This window comes from Centroberyx affinis, unplaced genomic scaffold (genome assembly GCF_046629955.1).
Source record: "Centroberyx affinis isolate AG114_WGS23_722 - 3 ecotype Tasmania unplaced genomic scaffold, CSIRO-AGI_Caff_v1 ptg000767l_1, whole genome shotgun sequence".
NCBI lineage: Eukaryota > Metazoa > Chordata > Actinopteri > Beryciformes > Berycidae > Centroberyx > Centroberyx affinis.
Genome location: NW_027279377.1, coordinates 81,202 through 102,437, shown reverse-complemented (window position 1 = coordinate 102,437; position 21,236 = coordinate 81,202). Strand labels below are relative to the sequence as shown.

Here is a 21,236-nt window from a genome sequence, read left to right as displayed (position 1 = left end):
TCTCTCATTTTCCATTCTCTCTTCCCCCATGCTTGCCGTCTGTCTTTATCATTCCCTCCTCCTCAGTATTAGCTGACTTGCTCTGTGATATGTGAGGATTAAGAGGTGTGTGACCATGAATTAGAGCACTACTATGGGGACACCAAATGTTATCTTGTGAATTTTGTGCACGAAATGCATTTTCATCCATGAAATCCAGAAACATCTTATTTGATCTTGCAGAAACAACATTTCATTTTGTGCACAAAATTAATTTTGTGACTTTTGATTTCGTGGACGAAAAAGATAACACTATTTTAATTTTGTGGACTAAAAACAGCTTATATTGAAATTAAATTATTTATGCATTTAGATTTAACACTACCAAGGTTAACTTTGTGGCAAGAAATACATTTTGTGGAACACACGCCAAGCATTTCATGGATGAAAATGTATTTTGTGGATAAAATCAAGGTGCCAATTGTTTATACACTGCCCTCACTACTAATGTCTTGTGTTGAATAAAGAAACACCCAATGAAATCATCACTGTACACAATTCTTTAATTACACAAAAAAGTACAAGAAAAGACATTGAATGCAGTATAGCAAAAGAATGGGTGTGTTTTTTTTGTATTTCACTGCATTCAATTTGAAAGTATTTTGACTTGTACATAACATTATATATACTCTTTGATGTATAAGACTTATCATATTCTTGTGTGAAAATTGAGATATACTATTTGTATATAGTAGTGAATAGATGTATGTGTTAATTTGCCTCTAGTTTGAATAGTCTAATTTCACTAGTATTCACTAGTACAGCAACACCACCTAGTGGATATAAACCTAATCTGACTTCAGCATGGATCAATGGCATAATTGAGTAATGCTCTACAAAATGCTCTACATAGAATGAATAAATAAGTACAAAAAATAATATATATACTATATAAATATAGATATAAACATAACAGAGACATTCATAATTGGAACAGTGTTTTTTACCATATGGAATTTACATAGACTTCAAAGCAAACAGTGAAATATTTACTGCAATCCTTAGGATTTTTGAAAAGCCTGTCTGATTTATCATGATGTGTCCGTTCAGTCCATTCAATGGCATTTTGTGTATTGAGATATTGGAAGATGTTAGCAATTGTTAGCATTTTAATATCAGTTGCTGGATCAAGTGGTAGTCAATGACTTTCTCTGTAAAATCACCTACATCATCTACACAATTTTGTGTCACTTTTGTATCACAGCATAGCTAATTATATAATTTAGGTATGATTTTTGGGGGGGTGAGGTTTGGTTTTCAGTCCATTTGACTGAAAACAAACTGATAAAAAAAATACTATCATATTCCTCTTCCAATATCTTGATTAAAAAAAACACTGATGCAAGTGTTTTGGGGATTTACAGAGTCTCAACAGCTCATAAATCAGAGAGCCTTTAAAAAAAAAGCCTTAATAATGCATTTAATGACTGCAATAGAAACTGTCAAGCAATTAATCTACAATGCAAAAAAATCAACTCTTTAACATTTTACCTTTTTTTAAATGTATCGCAGTTATAATCCTGAACAAAATTCTCTCATTCATTAAAGCCACGGTGAATTGCCCATTTTGTGGCTCCGTTGGCCAATTACAAAATACCACTAAGGCGGCAGATGAGTTGGGCTGTGGTCAGTGGGATGAGGTAAGTGACTCAAAGGGGCAAAAGAGCAAGAGCCCAAGAGTTAGACTGACTCTTGCAGTTTTCCACTGACCACTAACCCCTAGACAGACATGTGGAGGAAAGTAAGTATTGACCCAATATCCTTCCCCAGACTTTAATCTCAAAGGCCGTTTTGGACCAGGTAGATTAACAAGCTCTGGAATGGAGATTTATTTGTTTACAGTCTGGGCTGGGTAAACAGGGTTTGATTATAGGAAGTGGATTAACAGCATGGACTGACAGCATGTGGGTGCTGCATGCTGTCTGACAAACAAACATGACTCAACAAAAATGAGTCAACAGCAAAGTTATCGGTGGGGGAGATTGGAGGCAAAGTTGATGAACCATTGTTTTGACACATATTAAATCATCACAATGTTGAAATGTGAAGTGCCAGGGCGGAGCTTGCCTTTCATGCATATGGGTGCAAGATATAGTTGTGATCTCATGTCTACCCAGACATGTTGGAGTTCTAAAGCGTGCTGAAATTACAGTTAAAACAAATTTAATCTTTGCAGATTTGTCAATGATGTTGATAAGAGTGAATTAGCGATGGAAAATAGTTGATGATTGTTTGTTGTGCATATTTCAAATTCCGCTTATGCATAGCAATCTCAAAAATGTTCTAACACACACATTTTTCCAGATTCCACGATTTCTGTCTGTTTTCCAAACCCTGATCTACAGACAGAGCTAAATCTATCCCTAGGTCAAATCCATTGCCGTATTTTGTAGTTTACTCGGTTATCGGAGGCTCCTTGATCTCCTCCTCGTCCTCCACCTGTGTCTCGGGGTTGTCGCACTCGCCGTCACCGGACTCTTGCTCCTGGCTGTGGCCGCCCCACCACTGTTTTAAGTAGGCGTTGAGCCGCTCCAGTATGTCGATGGAGTGGTTGATAACCAGGGCCAGCCAGGCCAGGCCGAAGAAGATCCACGAGGCCATGAGGATGCTGTACCACTCCGGGTAATCCTTGTCTGGATTACTGTCTGCAAAGGCAAGATGCATTCAATGCAAACGTGAATAACTGCTGTTAAGATGCATCCAAGAAGATAGAAGATCTCACCACTTTGGATCACAATTTGGTGACTTTCTGCAAACAAACAGCACTACAGCATTGTTTTGTGCTTCAGGGCAATTACTGTACTGTACCTGCCACATAGTCTCCAAAGCCAATGGTGCTGAGGGTGATGAAGCAGTAGTAGATGGCCTGGGCGTAGGTCCAGCCCTCATGCTGTTTGAACACAATCATGGGCACCACGAAGAAGAGAACTGCTCCAGACAGGTAAGACACCAGATGGACGAAGAAGCGGGTGCACCTCTGCAGTGACATGTGGGAGGGAGCGTTGATGACAGTGTAGAAGCACAGGGGTTGCAAAATAAATAAATAAATTTTCATTTAATATTCTAACATACTTCAATATCAGACTGTGTACTGAAAGATATCCTCACCTTCCGTTTGGTCTTGTCCTGGAGGAAGTCGCAGATGTTCCTCTCTATAACCAGCATGTACTTGCCCACCCTGTTGAGCACCACCATGTTGAGCGGGATGCCAAATAGAGCAAAGAACACACAGAAGATCTGGCCAGCCACGGTGCTGGGACTCATGTTTCCATAGCCTGCAACATATAAGGTGTTAGCATCTGATCTCACCCTAACCCTTGAATGGCAATCTTCTAAAAAAATTGGAAACAAGCAAGTAGGGTTAGGAAAAGGATTAATAATACAAAATACTAGCCGTTAAGTCACACTATTGGCTAGAATGTCTATGGCACATCATGAAATATGTATTGCATCTCCTAATGTCTAACCTATAGTTGTGACCACAGTTGCAGCAAAGACAGCTGAGCTGGTGAACTTCCAGAAGCCGTCTGTGGTATAGTTGCCTTTCAAGCTCAGCCCAGCCTTAGATGCATCCTGAACCACCTGAAACACAAATTAAAAATGACAAATTGGGTGAACTGCCCCTTTGATAACATTCTGCTCAAACTCTTGCTTTGTGTTTGAATTGAACTTAAGCTCTACTCCCAAGTGTTCAGTTGTGTCTAGCTAACTGAAGAGAACTTTTGGAGACATTTTGGAAGAATCATGTCACCTTCCAGGGACTCAACTCCAGACCCCACAACCATAACTCATAGTTATGTAACACCTGAACAAATTGATCCACATTTTTTAGGGTTAGTTGGACACACGGAGGCCATCTAGGTCAATGGACCACAGCTGTCATGATGATGTACAGAAGGCCCTTCTCAGCACTGTGTCAGAGCGGATATGTTGACACAGCCTGTTACATAATGGTCTTGGGTTCATCGCCAATATGACACTCACACCAAGGAAATACATAACAATCTGACCTGGTTATACAAGCCTTTTGGATTTGGCATTGATGATGCAACCCCCTGTATCTCTAATCAAATTAATTCAAGAATTAATGCAAAAGAAATGCAAGAATTAATATTATGTTATGTCTGATATTCAGACAAGAGAGAAAAATTGGAAGGAAAAAATGAATTTAAACCCAACTTTTCACATTGATTTGTATGCCACACTTATATATTTGATATGGGACTAATACATCTATTGACAGCCAGAACTGCATTCATTATAACTCCTTTGTCTACTTTGTAAACACAGGGCAACTTGCTTTTCTCAAGAACAAGCTTTGCAAGTCCAAAGAGTCTGTCTCGTCATTTTCTAGGGAAAAGCCTGCACAGCTCTGCCACTGTGTAAATCAAGTCAGGGCAAGACACATAGGCAAAGTAGCATGAGCAGTGTTGAAAGACTGCGGAAGTTGACATTTGCATGGAATAAGTTGTCTCATTCAAGTTTCCATATAGGTCTGATTGCTTTTGGAGTAATTAATCAAACCATGTGAGGGTGTAAATGTGTCTCTGCAGCTGTTAGTGAACTTATCATCAGAATAGTTTCTTTGTTCTTGTTTAAAGGCCAAAACCAGAACTGCTGAATGATGCCCCCTATTGACAGCTTTTGGTCCACTTCTGTCTTTGATTACTTTAGTGATTTAGGCTGTTGGATTGATGATGCTTTTAATACAAGAGACGTGCCTGAGAGAGACAGCTAAGTATGAGTCTTACATGTAGGCTACAGTATTTTGACGTAGTAGTTGTGTAGAGTATAGAGCATGGTCACTGTAGAGGAACGAGCAGCCAAATGTTAAAACACTGAAAAATCGATCACAGTGTTGCTACAGTAGTTTGAAATAATAAATCCATGCATACTGTAGTGGTTGTTGCAGACCAGACGCAATTTCATGAGACAAACCGTTTGCCTCCATTCTGCAATGGCGCCGCCAAGGAGTGGCCAGGGGGGGCCACGGCCACCCTGATACAATAGCTGCCCCCCCCCTCACTAGTCGCATATGCATAATATGCTTCTGAGTATGCATAATATGCTTCTATCTGATATTTTACATTAGGTACTATTTATTTAAAACAATAATGTATATTTTTCATAATAGTTCATGTGAAAGAAAATAACAAATGCATAGCCAGCCTCCCCCGGCCTGCTCCTGCACAGTGCGCTGCCAGATGACAGTCTGCCTCATGGACAGCAGCAGCGTATTTTCCCTTTTTTATTTTTACAGTTGTACAGAGAGAGAGATTGAGAGAGAGGGAGAGATGGGGAGAGAGAGAGAGAGAGCGGTGAGTGAGCGAAAGAGAGAGAGTGGTGAGTGAGCTATGCCTCCACCCCTCGCGAACGGAGCGTCAGATGAGCTGATCAGCATGATCAGACAGCAGTAAAACTTAACAAAATGGAAAGGAATCCTTCCAAAAAACGAAAAGGGACAAAAAATAAAGGCCCGTGAAGCTGAGGCATCAAAATGTGCAAAAATTACTAACCTTTTCAGTAGTGCAAGCACCAACAACATTTCCATTGCCGGTGGAACGGCATCAAGAGGCTCAGTGTCTCTCTCTACATGCCCATCCCTTTACTCCACCTTTTAATTGTTGATAGTTTGTTATTAGACAGCGTTATAGTTTATTAGAATTTATTGTTACCTGGTGTTAATTTAAATATTTATTGTTGAAAGTTACTAAATTAAAATACTAAAAATGGCAATGCCAATCCCTGACTGATTTCATCTGTAATGATATCGATTATATCGCCTTTTCAAATATAGCCCTTTATCATGATGCACTAAATGCTCAATGTTGTGGTCTCCTCACAGTGATGGTCTGCTGGCGACAAACCGTATGTAGTACTAATTATTATACTAATACTAATACTATGCACTGATGTGCATAGTATTACTCTATGCACATCAGATAATTAGTAACATTAACTGTAAAATAAGAAACCAAAGTATATCATTATGCGATTCCTTAACTCTCATATTGACATAGTTTTCAACACTACAACAGCATAATAGAACTCCTGAAATTCAGTTATGGCTTTTGGTTTTGGTGTGCCACCCCAAGATTTTCAGTGGCCCCATTTGGCCACCCCTATGAAAAATTTCTGGGGGCGCCACTGCTGTCAATAAGAAGCGAGTAACGGTTTGTGCATGGCATGACAGGATAGGTGATGACGCGCAACCAGGCCAGCGGTGCGATGACAAAAGTTGAAAAAGTGTAGGCCTAATATTTTGTAAATATTGTTTGTTTGTTTGTCATATTTGGACATATATCTGGAGATTGTTGGTCCTCCTGGTGTGTAGCTGCTAACTTTAACTCTAGTAAGCTAAACAAGTAATGTTAGCTTGCTAGCCGAACTATCCTATCACAGCCAAACAGCTGTAGCCACTTAGCTAGCTAGCACGCTAGAGTAAAGCAAAATATCAAGATGATGTTTTCCATATGTATGCTTATGGACTCTATTTGGCCAAAATGAAAAGAAAATGATAAAATTCAAAATTGGCCTCCATAAACAATGTAAAATTGTTTATTTTTTATTTGAATGATCAAGGGACATTTTATCACCTTTATTGCTTTCTATAAATACAAACGAGATTAAACTGAGGGAGAGAACTGTTAAGCTACTGAAGTGGCCCTCAATTTTATTTTATTAAGCCAGTCAGAGGCTGGTTTAATTAGGAAGCTGGGGGTGTGGCATTAGCCAGGGTTTATGTCAACCTGACAGAGAGCATTGTTGTGTTCAATATCTCTGTCCGGTATGGAAATCTGAACACAATAAGTAAAGGCAATTTGGCTAGGATTGTTAAAACATTGGTAAGAATAGTAGTCAAAAAGCAACAGGGTGACCTATACAAACAACTGTACACAGATAGGTATTGGCAATTGTTAAAAACACAAGACACCTACTCCACCCTGAGTTTGACATGCTCCCCACAGATCAGCATTTTAGAACAATATACATAGTTTTACACTATTGTCTTGCATTGTTGTTTTTAAACATTTTGCGTATGTTTTTTGTTGTGCCTGGCTGGGGGGAGGGCAAAGATGATTTTTGCAGCCTAGATTGGACAATAAAGGTGTGTCCTATTCTATTCGATTAGATTCTATTTTATTCTACACTCCTCCTTGAGGTCCCATGTGTCTGTGCCTCACCTGAGCCACCGCCTCCAGGCCCTCTTGGTTCAGACAGGTGTACGTCGTGAGCAGTTGTCTTTTGTTCCCCAGTAAACGGCTGATGTCCTTCTTCCCGAGGTCTCCCTCCAGCTTCCAGAAGATCACCCCGCCGATCAGCACGTAGGTCACGTAGACCACCCCCAGCATCAGGATGGAGGGGACCCGAGCCAAGTTGAGTATTTCTTTGATTCCCATCTTGGTGCCTCGGTAAGGCTCTGGGATCAGGGTTTAACTGGGCTTCTCAACCTCTGCAGCCAGGGATAGAGATGACTGAGGGTTTACTTGCTCGCCTTCTCCCCTTTCCATGCAATGCAGGCAAATGATCCTCCACCCGCACCCCTGTTTCAATCGCTCCCATGGCCTATCATGCAAATCTGGTGAAGCAAAATGAGAGAAACTAAGAGGGAGAGGCACCACCAGAGGTTGGGCTGCGGTTGATCACCATAGGTAAGGTCAGACGTTTTTTTCTCATTTCCTAACTGGAAATGAGCCACTGTCCATAGGGCCATTGAGTTTTCCTAGTCTAGCATCTTGGTTCAAGATACAGATGATGAGAATATGATGAGAGGGATACAGAAGAGTGGAGATACTAGAGGACAGAAAGTCCTGCAAGGGGTCAATTTAAGGCCAGTTAGTTCGTACACAGTTTTAGAGGCGTGTGTCTTACCACTGCACTTTAGTAGCCACCAAACCAAAGAGTCTCCAAACGATATATCAGACCATACTTCAATGGGATTACATTTCTATTTCACTCTTTAGGACTACAATTCACTGAAGATGGAACGTGACAGACCCTTGCCTTGCTAACAGTCCTTGCCATTTAACGCCTGGCCACATAATACGAACATATTAGAAACATGTGACAGTCAAAAGTCATCTTCCTTTATTCCAACTCAGTCCTGCATTACATGTGCTCCCAGGTCCCACTATGTCCAGCCTCACATCACCAGCTTGATTAATGTGTTTGTTTTAGATAGCCCTTCGCACTCAATTCACTGGAGTTTACCGTCAGTACACAAACACAGATGTGGACATACATGAGCACGCTACATACGCATATGCACACGCACACTATAAAGTTACACAAAAGAAACATTAAAATTGTAGTGTCCTCTGAAAAATACTCACATATTCTGTTAGAATACAGAATATACAATACAATACAAGATACAATAATGCAGTAAAGTGGCATATGATAAAATGTGCATATACAAACAGTACAAAAACATACTTCATAATTGAACACTAATTCAGAATTTCATGTATTGTCTAAAGATGGATAAACATTATAAGATCTCTCACTGGTTCACTTGTTTAAACACATTGTCGTCATAGCCAAATATTCTGAGATTTTTACCCTGATCTTCTCACTGTTCTCAGTTTGTAGAACGGCTTAATTGAGGTAGAAGTGTAAAAATCCTTGTAATGTTTTTCCAGCCTAGTGTGCCATATGTGGAATGAATTTTGAAATGGTGAAACATACAAGCATGAAACATCAAACAGAGTGAATAAATGTACAGGGGCAAATAATATCTTACAAAAGCATTCTTGGCTAATAGCTGGATGGCTGCATACATCTGCTCTCTTAGTGTATTTCACAATATGTACAAAACAATCACATTGAATACAATCCACATTGTAAATTTTACACATGTAATTCTCTATTATTGCGATTGTTGATCTACAGTCCGCTCTCAGATCTTTGACTGGATGGCTGTCTGCCCGAACCTGTCTTCCAGTTTACTGGATGACACGTCCTCTTCCTCCTCTTGTTTCTTAAGGCCCGGATGTGTTAGGCCAATCACGTGCACCATTATTCTGGCTCCCATGTTGAGGACAAGAGCAAGCCAAGCCAAGGCGAAGATGATCCATACGCCCGCAAGGCTACGGTACACGGAGATGTACTGCTTGTCTGGGTCAGTCCCTAAGAGAATTGACAGTAGCTTGTTAGAACACAGCATTAAATCAGTTTAACTCCAAAAAGAAATGTTTGGTCAATATGTTTCCTTGCTTAAAACATTTAAATACTTAAAATGCCAAAATACTAAGTTTATCAAAGCTTACAAAAGGCAGATCTCTACTCACCCACAACATAATCTCCAAAGCCAATGGTGCTGAGGCTGATGAAGGCGTAATAGAAGCCCTCGCCATATGACCAGCCTTCCACATAACTGAACAGTAGCGGAGGGATGATCAGGAACAGCAGGCTGCCTGTGATGAGGAACAAGCTCACAGCCAGAACCTCAACTGCTTGCTGCAGGGTAGGAAAGTGGAAAAGATCACATTTATGTGAGATCCATAGATGTAAATTAGGCATTGAAAGGTGTGAGTGAGTCCAAAATGTATCTAGTAGTTTTGATCATTGTAAATCTTAATCACATTGACCAAATAATATCTTGTCAGTCATTGCTCAACTTCTTCCCAGAAATGTAGTTGGTACAGAAGTACAGAAGTATTTAGTTGCAAATGATATCAGGTGCAGGGACTTTGCTATACCTAGGACGCCCCTGGTGAGATCTGTAAAGAAGTAATAATGCTCCAATCCATTGGCTACCATATGTCTTTATCAAAATCAATGGACAGCCAGCAGTACCTTGTGTGGAACGAGTGAGAGCATGCCCCTCTCTAGTCGGCCCAGGTGGATGGTGAGACACTTCCCCAGCTGTTTGAGGAAGGCCAGGTTCAGCGGGATCCCGCACAGTGCGTAAAACACACAAAACACCTGGCCCGACACAGTGCTGGGGGACAGATTTCCGTAGCCTGTGAACCAGATGACGGTTTGTACTCAGCGTTGCATGGACCAGACAGACAAGATGTTGAGTATAGTATCGGTGCTGATGTGCTCACCTATAGTTGTGACCACTGTGCCAGCAAAAAAGAAGGAGCTGCTGAAATCCCAGTTACTGGGATTGGTTGAGTTGCCAGAGGGATTCACTCCCTTTTCCCAGGCATCCAAAATCACCTGCATAGATGAAAGTCCGAGTGGTTAGTTCAAAACATTTGAATAAGCTCACAACCACCTGCTTCTAAATTTGGATTTCAGATGAATCGTGAAAATCAGAAGGAAATACAACATTCAACATTCAGCCACATGCAACTGGCCATCAAGGAATTACTCATGCAAACATATTGTGGATCATGAAATAATTATTGATTTATTTAGTAACATCATTTATTGCTACACACTTAGCAGGATAATCATAAAATCGATCTGTTAATTTCTCTGTCGTGTACAGTATTTGCTGAGCTCTTTTTACCATCTGAACTATTAAATAATTAACAATGGATTTGTATACTTGTAGACGTGTGTACACATCTACAGCCCTTTTTTATCACTGTTGCCCAGGTCATTGATCAGGTAATGATCTGACAGGTAAACATTGGCTAATCATTTCAGCATCTGTTAATGTTTTAAACATAAGGAAATACTGATAAATGAGGTCCAAATGTTACAACATTCTAAACTTAAACAACCTGCTGTTAACACTTAAGACAATTAAAGTTACAGATTAAGAGTTCAATTTAACATGCATCAAACATGAATTGTTCATTGAATATTGTGCTGTGCTATTGCCATTCAAGTATATAGTCCAGCACAAAAGACAGACAGGAACAAACTGAACCAAAACCTTAACAAACTTCTCCAGCGCAGGTCCGTCCAGGCAGGTGTAATTAGCCAGGAAATTCAGCTTCTCCAGTTGGAAGTGGTTTCGGCTGTTGCTCTCTGCCTCTCGCTCCAGGATCTGGAAGATGGTGGCCCCCACTAGCAGGTATGTGAAGTGGGCAAGAGTCAGGAGTGCCGTCCAGCTCACCTTGACCCGGGCCACCTGGAACCTCGCCATCAACCTCCCCCTCAACCAGGACGGCTAGAAAGGCTGATGCTCCAATCGAGTCCAAAACTTACTTGCTGTACAAAAAAAGAAAAGTAGTGGTCTTCAAAGGTAGAAAGAACTCGCTGACTTCATAAAGGACTAATGATCAAAGTCTTGATGGAACGCACAGACCTCATGTGTAGTTCCTCAAAGCAATCTTCCATCGTTGCAGATATCATTCAACTACAGCAGAAGGAATGGACACTTGTCAATGCTGAAACAGAAATGTATTTGAACGTAATTGAGAGGCAATCGACGTGGAGTGCTTCTGTTTTCGATGACAGCGATATCAAGAAGATAGAGCTGATGTTTAGTAAAATTGCCTCTGCATGGATGGGTACAGGTTGCTGTGACAGTCCTGACTGGACAATTCTCCAGAGGAAAAGATCTCCACTTAATGTTCCTCCTCTGATTGGTCAAACAGAGGGGCATAGATGTTGGCGGTTGATTTATGAGTTGCTTTGGTAACGATCGAACTCCCCTTCTCCATTAGGGTGGCATCTGGATACACACACCCACACGCACACACACTTTCGGCTGTTTCTCCACCTGTTTCCACTAACAAGGAAGCGGCAGCAGCATCTTGTCAGCAGAACAAAAGTTAATATTTTACCTGACTGCTGATGGTTGTTCAAGCACGCACAATTGCGGAGTGCTTCTTCCACAGCTTTTAGATACGGTTCTGCTCTGTAGGGGAACTCCTTTTAGAAAAACAACAGTGCCACCAAATTGAGTCAGTCTTTAAGATCAATTAACTATGGACACCTCAGAGTGTAAAAACACAACTTTTCGAACACATAGACATCTGCTAGAACAATCATCAGACCTTTTCCACACGTTCAAGGGCCGCGCACGTTTATGGTCGGACAGGGAGGAAGGAGCTGACATGCTGGAGAGGTGTGGAGAGCGCTACTTGATCACGGGCCATAAATTGAAGAGTTGGGCGAATTCTTGAGAGAAAACTTAATGGACTTCTGTGGCTTTAGTACATATTGCTGGCATGTTAAAGAAATGCCTGCGAGGATGTTAGAAAAGAGGCGTCTCCTTGGAGTAGATGTTAACTACAGCAGTGATCATCACAGAGCTCTTCAGTCCTGTTTTACTGTTATTAAATGGGTATATTGGTGTCTCAGGTAACTGGTTGCCAGACAGTTCCATGTGCCTTCTGACAGCTGGAAAGAGATTTCTTATGCTTATTAGGCTTGTTCTTAGGCACAATGTTGCCATCTGTAATTTAATGATAGGGGCTGTAAGAGGAGCATCAGAGTCTATAATAAAAACTATTTTGTAGGATTTGCACCTTATCTTCTAAATTTGTGTCGGATGGTGTAATGAGGGTAAGATCAAGTCAAAAAATTGGGGTATGCATCCTCCCCAAAACATTTCCACGAATGATGGAGTATGGAAGTATGGAAGAACTGCACTTAATGTGGTGACACTGCTATTCAGTATGAGATGGGAATTAAATCTGTCCTTGAGGGTCTTTATTTTGGTGTCGATTTGTGCCAATTCAAGACAGCTTCAACATGCACGCATTTAAAAGTCAACAATGTGAGCGAAAGAAATAACAGATGACTTGGGCGAAGGAGTCTCTTTATCCAAGGTAACTCCTTGCCTGGATGCAAATCGCTCAGCTCCTTGTCATCTGTAAAACAAATCAACGCAGAGACATGCAAAGAAGCTGCTTTGATGCTCACAAGATGTCTCCTCTTTGTTTAGGTGTGTTGCAGTGGCTCGGTTTCTGGCTAGATGCTTAGATACTGTGTACTATCTGATGTTGACTAAAATAAGAATTACGGATAGAGTCAAAGGCAAAAGCATTGGGATGGCGGCGCAAAACTGGTTCTACTTGCTGAAGAGTAATTTGTATTCAAGTACAGACTGTGAGCTGTTCTTCTGATTCTATTTATTTATACATGCATGTCAGTCCCCCAGAACTAATCGTGCATAAGTATTGGGACAGATAAACATAAGAATGAATTTAAACATCCATATATCATTATTTAGTCACAAATATCCTTCATGCAAAACAAATGTAACCCAATTTGAATATGAAATAATAATCTGAGGACCAGATGATCCATCTGTTCACAAAATCCCATATGCAATAATTAGAAGTAGTTAAATTTCCTAGACAATTTTTCAGTTGACCTCCATAGGAAAATTAGCCAGGTGGAACCTCACTGCTAAAGTGACTGTAATATGAGTAAGTGTGATAGAAGGGCCAGGATCCAGAGCTGCACCATTATTGTTCATTTGGTCAACCCCTGATATTATTCTAATATGTTTTAACATCACCTATCCAAATAAGAAATGTACAGCTTTACAGAAAAACATTTTTTTTTATCTCACTGTCCCTATGGCTGTATGTATTTGATTGTATAAAAAGTACATGTAATTTTACAACTTTATTTTCAATGCAGTATTTTGTGCAGCTTTTGTGATTTAGGTCACAAGTAACATTTACAGAAAATAAGTGAACATTTAAAGAAAGTGTCTCTTTATGAGGAAAAAATACTTGATTTTTTTTCCCACAATATGAGGAATAAATCTGTAAGCTACATACATTACACACAACATCCACACACTACTATTTACACAATTTTACACAAAATTACAGTGGCTTAACACTCAGAATCAAGTAAGACAAACAGACATCTGAAATGCATTTGAAATAAATCTGTCATAACTTCCTGTGACCGTTTCTCAAAAGTCATGATTCATCCCCTCTTTAAACACAAACTGGGGCTGTTTGGAGCTAACTGGTCTCTTAGTGTCCGGTCCAGTAAAGGCTAGTTCCTCTGATATCTTGAGCCAACATTTGTTCAGATCAAACGGCCGGCTGGCTGGCTGTGATTTATACTGCTGACCGTTACATCACTGCCATCTCCAGCAGGTGAATGAGTGTGTCTATGTGTGTGTGTTTGGGGCGTGTTTTCATAAGAAACCTAGTAGCGGGAGTCTAAACCTAGTGTGGGACTCTATAGGTGCCCGATCATGGCACGTCAGTCCTCCTCACACCATCGTCAGTCCATCAATACTCGCAGACATATAACAGATGTTTTCAGAACCATTCTCCTGTCACCTGATAGATGTGAACAAGCAGAGGAAGAGGAGGAGGAGGATTTGAGGACTCGCATGCTTCCTCAAATCTTCATGTCATTGCTGAGCTGGGCCTGAAACATAAAAAAAAAATCTTTGTTTTAGCCATCAAGCAATGCAAGTCAATGAATTATGAATGCATTTTCCTCGATCTTGGGAACTTGTGCTTAAAAAGAAATAATAAAATAGAAAAAGAAACACAAAAAAAAAAAAAGCTACATTTGCAGTAAAACAACCTAAAAGTAAATTTCAGCGGAATCCCCCTCAAACATGACTTCATCTACAATAACGCCCTCCAGTCTAGCGAAAAGCTGTTGTGATGGGAGGGATCGCCCCATGCAGGGGTTACCAGACAACCGAGGAGAGGGGCTTTCCTGTCAAAATACAGTCGCTTTTCAGCGTAGCAGCGCCAAGTTAAAGGAGCATGAGATGACTCCTCCTCTTCTGGAGAGGGGGGAGAGGAGCGAAAGTAGGAAAAAGAAAGAAAAAGAAGATTTCAACGGGCAAATCTCTGTTCCTCAGCCCGACTGTTGCTCTGTCTTGTGTCTCTGTTCATTTGACCGTCTTTCTGTCTGTCCACATGACCTCAGCCTTTATGGATATCTGGTCTGTGTAGTGGCAAACCACAGTGTACAGCAGCCAAGTCCACTTCACTGTCTGCCAAGGTAAGCAGCTACACGAGGGTCAAAGGAGATAGAAAGAGACAGAACGTGGGTGTGTGTGTGTGTGAGAGAGAGAGAGAGAGAGAGAGAGAGAGAGAGAGAAGCAAGTAAGAGCAAAAGACAAGAAAACTGTACAAGGCATCTCCATACCACCAGAGGGCAGTGTTGAATGTTGAATGTGAGATGTATACTCTGTATTTGTGTGTGTGTGTGTGTGTGTGTATATGTGTGTGTTACCTGCCCGGTTGAGCAGGTTTTGCCTGGCTCTGATAAAGGCCAGGATGTCCGCATCTGTCTGCTGGTCTCCAGTCAGGGGAATGGAGGAGGACGAGAGCTCGGTGGTGGAAAGGGCCCTGAAATGTACACACACACTTATTTGTGGCACGATACTATCAGTGTTATGGACACCAATCTGCACGCACACACACACACACACACACATTTCACATATACATATGTGCATTACATAATAAATTTCTCACTATCTTTGAAACACGAATAAGGACTTTATATTAGAAAAATTTACAGCAGTAATCCTATTGTGCATATGGTGGAGGGAAATGATGTAATCTGTTCCAAGACCAGAATACCTTCTAATAAATCCAACTGAAGCCTTGATATAAATCTAAATCTCTGCTGTGTGTGTGTGTGTGTGTGTGTGTACGTCTGTCTCATGCAGCGCTTTGAAACATGCTGAACGGCACTGTTGTAAAACTGCCTCTCAGTCCGAAAGCTTTGAGGAAATAGGCTAAGACCCTTAACAGGTACCAGCTCACCTCAAGCAGCCTACGTATAAAACAATACAGCCTCTGTTGCTGCAAGCGGTCGCAGGACAGGAACAAAAGCACATACGTTCTGCACCGAGTGTTTTAGTGCGGCTGTAAAAAGGTGGTTTCAGCAGCGGCATTCAAGCGAGACCACGGGTCTTTGATTTGTTAATAGAGTTTGGAGACATTACTTCACAAAGACGTAAAAAGTTATGGTCATGTTCATAAGTGTAGAGAAAACACCCTGCCGCTATAAAAACTACAGTTCCAGGCTGTGTGTATAGATGTTAAGTGATACTACTAACATACTGTATGTGCTACTGTATGTGGATGGCCCAATAAATTACAGGTCGGTGTCTCAGTCTCAATTACATGGTTGCATTTGCACCTACACACACAAGGACTTTTCAATGGCTTTCAATGTCTTGCTTGGTGAAATTCAAGGACTCAATTGACATATGGGGTAAGACATGATATTGGTCAAAATTAGACAACATAGAGGCCTCACTTTTTTTACTTTCATGGTGAAGTCATTCACTTTAAAACTGCTATCAACACAAATCTCCATCCATCCAGAGTTTTCCTCAGTATGTGTAGTGTTGATGCTACGACAGAGAAGTCCAACTACTTTCAAGGCCATCCATTCATTTTGAAAGACTTTAAAGGCATTAAGGCAGTATTTTATTTTTCTGAAATCCACAAACGTTAAAAGATTTTCAAGGTCTGTGGGAAGCCTGTGAACAATTCATGCCATGATGGCCTTTCTGCCCCTCGTCTACCTCAGCTCTGATGAAGTAGTAAAGGCCGTCTTGCTCTCTTCTTGTGGCTTATCGAGCCAGACTGGCACAGCTGTTAAAGCGGGTACGCTTTTGGGGACGAAGCTCCTGAAATTCACAGAAATTTCAAAGATAGAGTTTTAGAATTTCAAAAATGAGTGAACAAACTCTGACATACAGTATATAGCCCAATAGCGCCTTATAGAAAACTAATGAGGGAATTCAGTGAAGCAAGGCTGACCTGAGGTCCAGTGCCGAGGGAGTGGAGGAGTCCCTTGGTGCTGGGAAGTCTCTGACAGTGCTGCTTACACTGGGTGTGCTATAGAACATGTTAGCATAGCTTTAATTAGTGACATGAAACCATTGCAACACAGTACTTCTGTTTTGGAGGTGCAGTAGAGGACAATGTCCAGATCAATTACAATGCATTAGGTTGATATAAGTCTATTTTGCATCTCACATACTACACACTATTTTCAGTATCATTACAAGTGCTGATGTGAACCACAAGAGGGAGCTACAGTGCAGAGTAGCTTGTACTCCAACATTCATCTATCTATCCACTCTGAGTAGTCTTGACACAGCCTGGAGAAATATTCTGCTCTTTGCTCTGTGACTATGATACAGTAACTATGTCATTAAGGGCTTTGGTTAATGTCATGCAAATAACTGTCACTGTATGTTTACCTACCAGCAGACATGGGAGGTCCAGTACGACCCGTATCATGACTAAAAGGCAAATCATAGTATGAACTAAGTCCCCAGAGTAGTAATATCACAGTTAATCATCGCTTTGACTGATCTGTGGAGCCTGGGCACTGTGCTCTTATCAGTTCTGGATGTTATTTCTTCAAATAGTTTGATAAAACTCTGATTGGATGATGCATACGCAACAACAAACATCATTACGGTTGACGAATAGAATTGAGAGAATGACATTAACTTTCAACAGTGTTTCTGTTCTCTTGGAAAAAGCGATGAGAAACAGCAGTTTTGCGGTCGTTGATTGAGTGAAATTTGTACGGGTGCCATTCAAGTGCAGATGATGAAATGGTGAAAATATTACTAATGAATTGAGTGGGAATGAAGGGAGAGCTTTTCTCCTTGTAACTTAGTTGGGGTATGTAACTAGCTGCACATCAAGACTTAAAGGAATAAAACTTACTACCACTCCCAGCTAAGACTAATGGTTCCCACTTTTATTCACTGGATGGATGGATGGATGGAAACAGATAAAAGGCAGCTCAGTCAGATTGATGGATTGATTGATTGAGAATATATCTCACCCGAATCCTGGAGTGCCAGATGAAGAGGGCTGCAAGCTCTGACATGGCCGTCCTGTTTGACATCTGGCTGTGGCCTCTGACTCAGATGCCTAGTCACAATTATTGAGAAATGAATGATACCGGCCCACTTCACATTGGAAAAACCTAAGTTGCATCCATGCTGATGACAGTTAATTTAATCACTGAAAAATCATGTGGTAATATCCAACTTATCGCCAGAAGGAATATCAGTCCTCAGGTATTTTGCGGTCTCTAGTTCTATCATACCTCTTACTCAATGTGTAATCAATTACATGTGTGCTGTTTCCCAGGAACAGTGAGTGGTTGAACAAAACCGTTGGATGCATATAACTTCATTGGCCTGGTTCCTGCTTGGGAAAGGAAGAACAAAACGGTACACGCAAGGCCCGTCTGTCAGACATCCTGATTTTTCCATTTGTCATTCAGAAATAAATTCCCCTGAACCTTGCTCAGAGGTATATTTCCATTCATAAGATCAAAACCGAAGTGTGGAAGCCAGTGGCGTCTGCTGGTCAGATGTTGCTGCTTAACGTCTTCTTCGCGGTTGGCTCCGAAACGCCCCAGCTGATCAAGGCCGTTATCAAAGTGTGTGTGCGTGTGTGAGTGTGTTCACAGATTCGCAGTTCGCTGTAAGTCAGCGTTATTCGCAACTTTTTCAACTGAACTTTCCCTCAACGTTTTCGAAAACTTTGCCTTTGTCTATACAACACTTCTTAACAAAATATATAAACGCTGCAAAAAATATTATTTAGGCCTGAAATAGACACTGACTCACTTCCCACTGTGTCACTGTGGAGAACACTCATGAACATGTTGTCCTTGTTAAGACCCGAACTGCTGAGAATATGTGCTTGATGGTGTTGTTGTCTTGCTTCTAAGCCGGTCTCCAGGCCCTTGTTTGCGTCAGATGGAGTTCTGCAAAATGTGTTTCCATGTGTCTGCCTCCTACATACAGCATCTCCCCACCAGGACTCATTCTGCGTGATGTCGAACAGAGGCTGCGAGGGGTCACGCCGGTGCCGTAAAAAAGCCTCCGAAGTCAAGGGAGACACATGCGGATCGACTTACATGCACACTCACGCGTGTCCGTAGAGGCCGATATTCAGAAAAGGCAAAAATGCGTAATCACACATTCATAAATATAAAGAGAGAAATGAAAACAGGCATTCCCCGCTAATGCCATAAACATGCCGCTGACATGCTCTCCGGGCCGTCGTGTCATGCTCACAACAGCTTTATGTGGTGTTGTCACATAGATAACTAGAGGAAGGTAAGGTCAGTCACCTGTAGACTGGAAGCTTCCTGACTCCACCACTCCTGGAAGTCCTTCTGGAGCTTGACCTTTGCCCTCTCCAGCAACAGCTGCAGGTGCTCAATCTCCGTCCTCAACGCCTTCAGACAGCCAAAGGTGCTCTTGTAACTGACGGGGAGACATGAGCAGCACCAAATTCATGTCCCACGTCCCAAAGCATCTGCTGTGTCCAATCCATCTGTACGAGGGTCTTGGGACAAACTATGAAAATAACACATTCACATACACCCATCCAGCGCACTGCACTCACGTCCTTTTCTCTTCCTCCATTTGTTTGCGCAGGTTCTCTTCAGCGGCGTCCTCCTCCATTTCTGTGTAACTCCCCATTACACCTAAAGTAGAAAGTGACATGCAAAAGACGTGGGTATTTTTGCTGGGAATACTTACACTCACAAATATGCTCATTTGCTCTAAAAAAAATGTTCTTCATTATGTTTCCTACAATAAAAACAAAAACATCCAGTGGCGAGTGTGTATGCCTGTGTGTTGCGTGCGTGTCTGCACGTTTCCTCCGAGGACAACTATTTTAATATTGGCCCTGGATAATGGAAGCCAGGCTGCTGTGAAGTGTTCTCTGATGCGGGACTCGAAATAACAAGACGGGCCTTCGGCGCCTGAACTGGCGGGAGATGTTTGTGTACTTGCAACCAGATTTCCTCATCAAAGCATTTATGTCGCTGATCAAAACAGTCAGAGGGGAGTAAATGAAGGAGTCCGAGAGTCGTGCCACCCAGTCTTTGGTCACTCTGCTGTTCCAACATTGAGGCCTACTGTACAGGCTTTGAAGTGGGCGCTACTGCACATACAAGAGCACCCACATTGCGTTCGGTGCTTACCATTCCTTTCAGTTGTATTGAGCTGAATATCAAACTGATGATAATAAAAGAGTCAGTTTTCATTTGTGACAGCTTCAATTGAATTAGTGCTCATGGATCCAGCATTCTGAATTTGAAAATGATTAGGGGGAAAACCTGGATTCAAAGCTATTTCAAACTACACATCAAAAAGAAAAGACAGGGTACGTGCATATGATACATTTCAACTACTGGTAAGGGCAGATGGGCTTGGAAATCATACTGTTATGCTATAGAGGGCAAAAGTTTACTTCATCCATAGTTTGAACTTACCATGAGCTGCTCTCTGCATCCTATGCATCTCCAACTGCTTCTTCAACTCATCTGAGACAGACAGTAGAGAGAGAGATTTTCAAGAGGTTAAATACAATTACCTTCCTTCATTAAGCATTTAGCCATGCTTCTTAGACATTTTCCCACAGGAGCCATTCATGCATAACAGATAGGTAATTGGTGAAGCAGCACCACTGCACCACTACTCTGAGTCCACTCCTATAATTGTGTGGAAACTAAACAGCTTTAATCATCCTGGCTTAGAAAGGATTTAAGTGAGTAATTTTCCTGTTAGCAGCCCTGACATGCATTTCACTGTTGTTGAATGGCAGAGAGATGAAAGGCTGACAGCGCCATCTGACCTTGGTCAAGTTAGCTGCGTCTAATCCACGTCAACGCAGCCAATGGCAGCCATGGCTTTGATCTCAGTTCTTAAGGGCTGTCAAACATCTATTATGTCTACAGTGCCTTTACACAAACAAATTGTTTATACTTGCAGTCAACAAAACCCAGGTTCTTGCGAGGATGAACTTGTGATTGAGGTCTTTACGGAGGAGGATTGGCTTAAAGCGGGAGGTGCTGCTGGATTAAAGACTTTGACAGTCTTCATGAAGAGCTCTTGTGGCTCCGGTGGTGATCCAGGAAGCAACACGAGGGAGGCTTTTTGGATACATTGAAGGTCGGGTCATCACCTCTCTTGTGGCAGCAATACAGGGTAAACACATGGGTAAGCAATTATTGTCTGCTCTTCTGTTTTCTCTGCCTCAGTTCCCCTCACTGAATCTAACTAATTACAAGAACCATGCATTTGTGATGTTCAGTAACTGCAATGTAAACTAACTAAAACATATGCAGTATTAGAATCCATATTTTGGGGCCCTTTCTACACAAATGAGGAATCACACTTGACAGGTTGTGTGATAGAATTACTGTAAATTGTACATGAAGAGAACAAAAGAAGACAATTTCAGGTTCAGAGCAAATGAATTGGCTGTAGGGTCGGACAGGGAGTTAACTGAGTGACCAGGATAATTAGGAGGAAGAGGGAAAGATGACAGACACGTAGA

At 41.4% G+C, this 21,236-nt stretch overlaps 3 protein-coding genes across 3 annotated transcripts in view; all 3 read right to left on the bottom strand.

The window, feature by feature from the left end:
• Window positions 1–651: 651 nt before the first annotated feature.
• kcnk17 (potassium channel, subfamily K, member 17) lies at window positions 652–7,439 on the bottom strand. The gene is made up of 5 exons (XM_071520115.1): window positions 7,224–7,439; window positions 3,507–3,621; window positions 3,148–3,314; window positions 2,848–3,016; window positions 652–2,684 (listed from the first exon to the last, which is right to left on the bottom strand). Exons 1-5 carry the CDS (start codon window positions 7,437–7,439, stop codon window positions 2,434–2,436), a joined length of 918 nt encoding a protein of 305 aa, XP_071376216.1. The 3' UTR covers window positions 652–2,433.
• Window positions 7,440–8,938: 1,499 nt separating this feature from the next.
• LOC139644659 (potassium channel, subfamily K, member 16-like) lies at window positions 8,939–11,086 on the bottom strand. The gene is made up of 5 exons (XM_071520106.1): window positions 10,874–11,086; window positions 10,092–10,206; window positions 9,838–10,004; window positions 9,330–9,498; window positions 8,939–9,168 (listed from the first exon to the last, which is right to left on the bottom strand). The coding sequence occupies exons 1-5, from the start codon at window positions 11,084–11,086 to the stop codon at window positions 8,939–8,941; spliced, it is 894 nt and encodes a 297-aa protein (XP_071376207.1).
• Window positions 11,087–14,868: 3,782 nt separating this feature from the next.
• Window positions 14,869–21,236, bottom strand: part of kif6 (kinesin family member 6) — a 54,824-nt gene continuing 48,456 nt past the window's right edge. The window contains exons 16-23 of the mRNA XM_071520101.1: window positions 20,170–20,220; window positions 19,293–19,374; window positions 19,015–19,150; window positions 17,710–17,798; window positions 16,665–16,742; window positions 16,449–16,531; window positions 15,118–15,240; window positions 14,869–14,891 (exon numbers count right to left, since the gene is read on the bottom strand). Of these exons, the coding sequence (XP_071376202.1) occupies window positions 14,869–14,891; window positions 15,118–15,240; window positions 16,449–16,531; window positions 16,665–16,742; window positions 17,710–17,798; window positions 19,015–19,150; window positions 19,293–19,374; window positions 20,170–20,220 (665 nt within the window). The remainder of the gene's footprint in view (window positions 14,892–15,117; window positions 15,241–16,448; window positions 16,532–16,664; window positions 16,743–17,709; window positions 17,799–19,014; window positions 19,151–19,292; window positions 19,375–20,169; window positions 20,221–21,236) is intronic.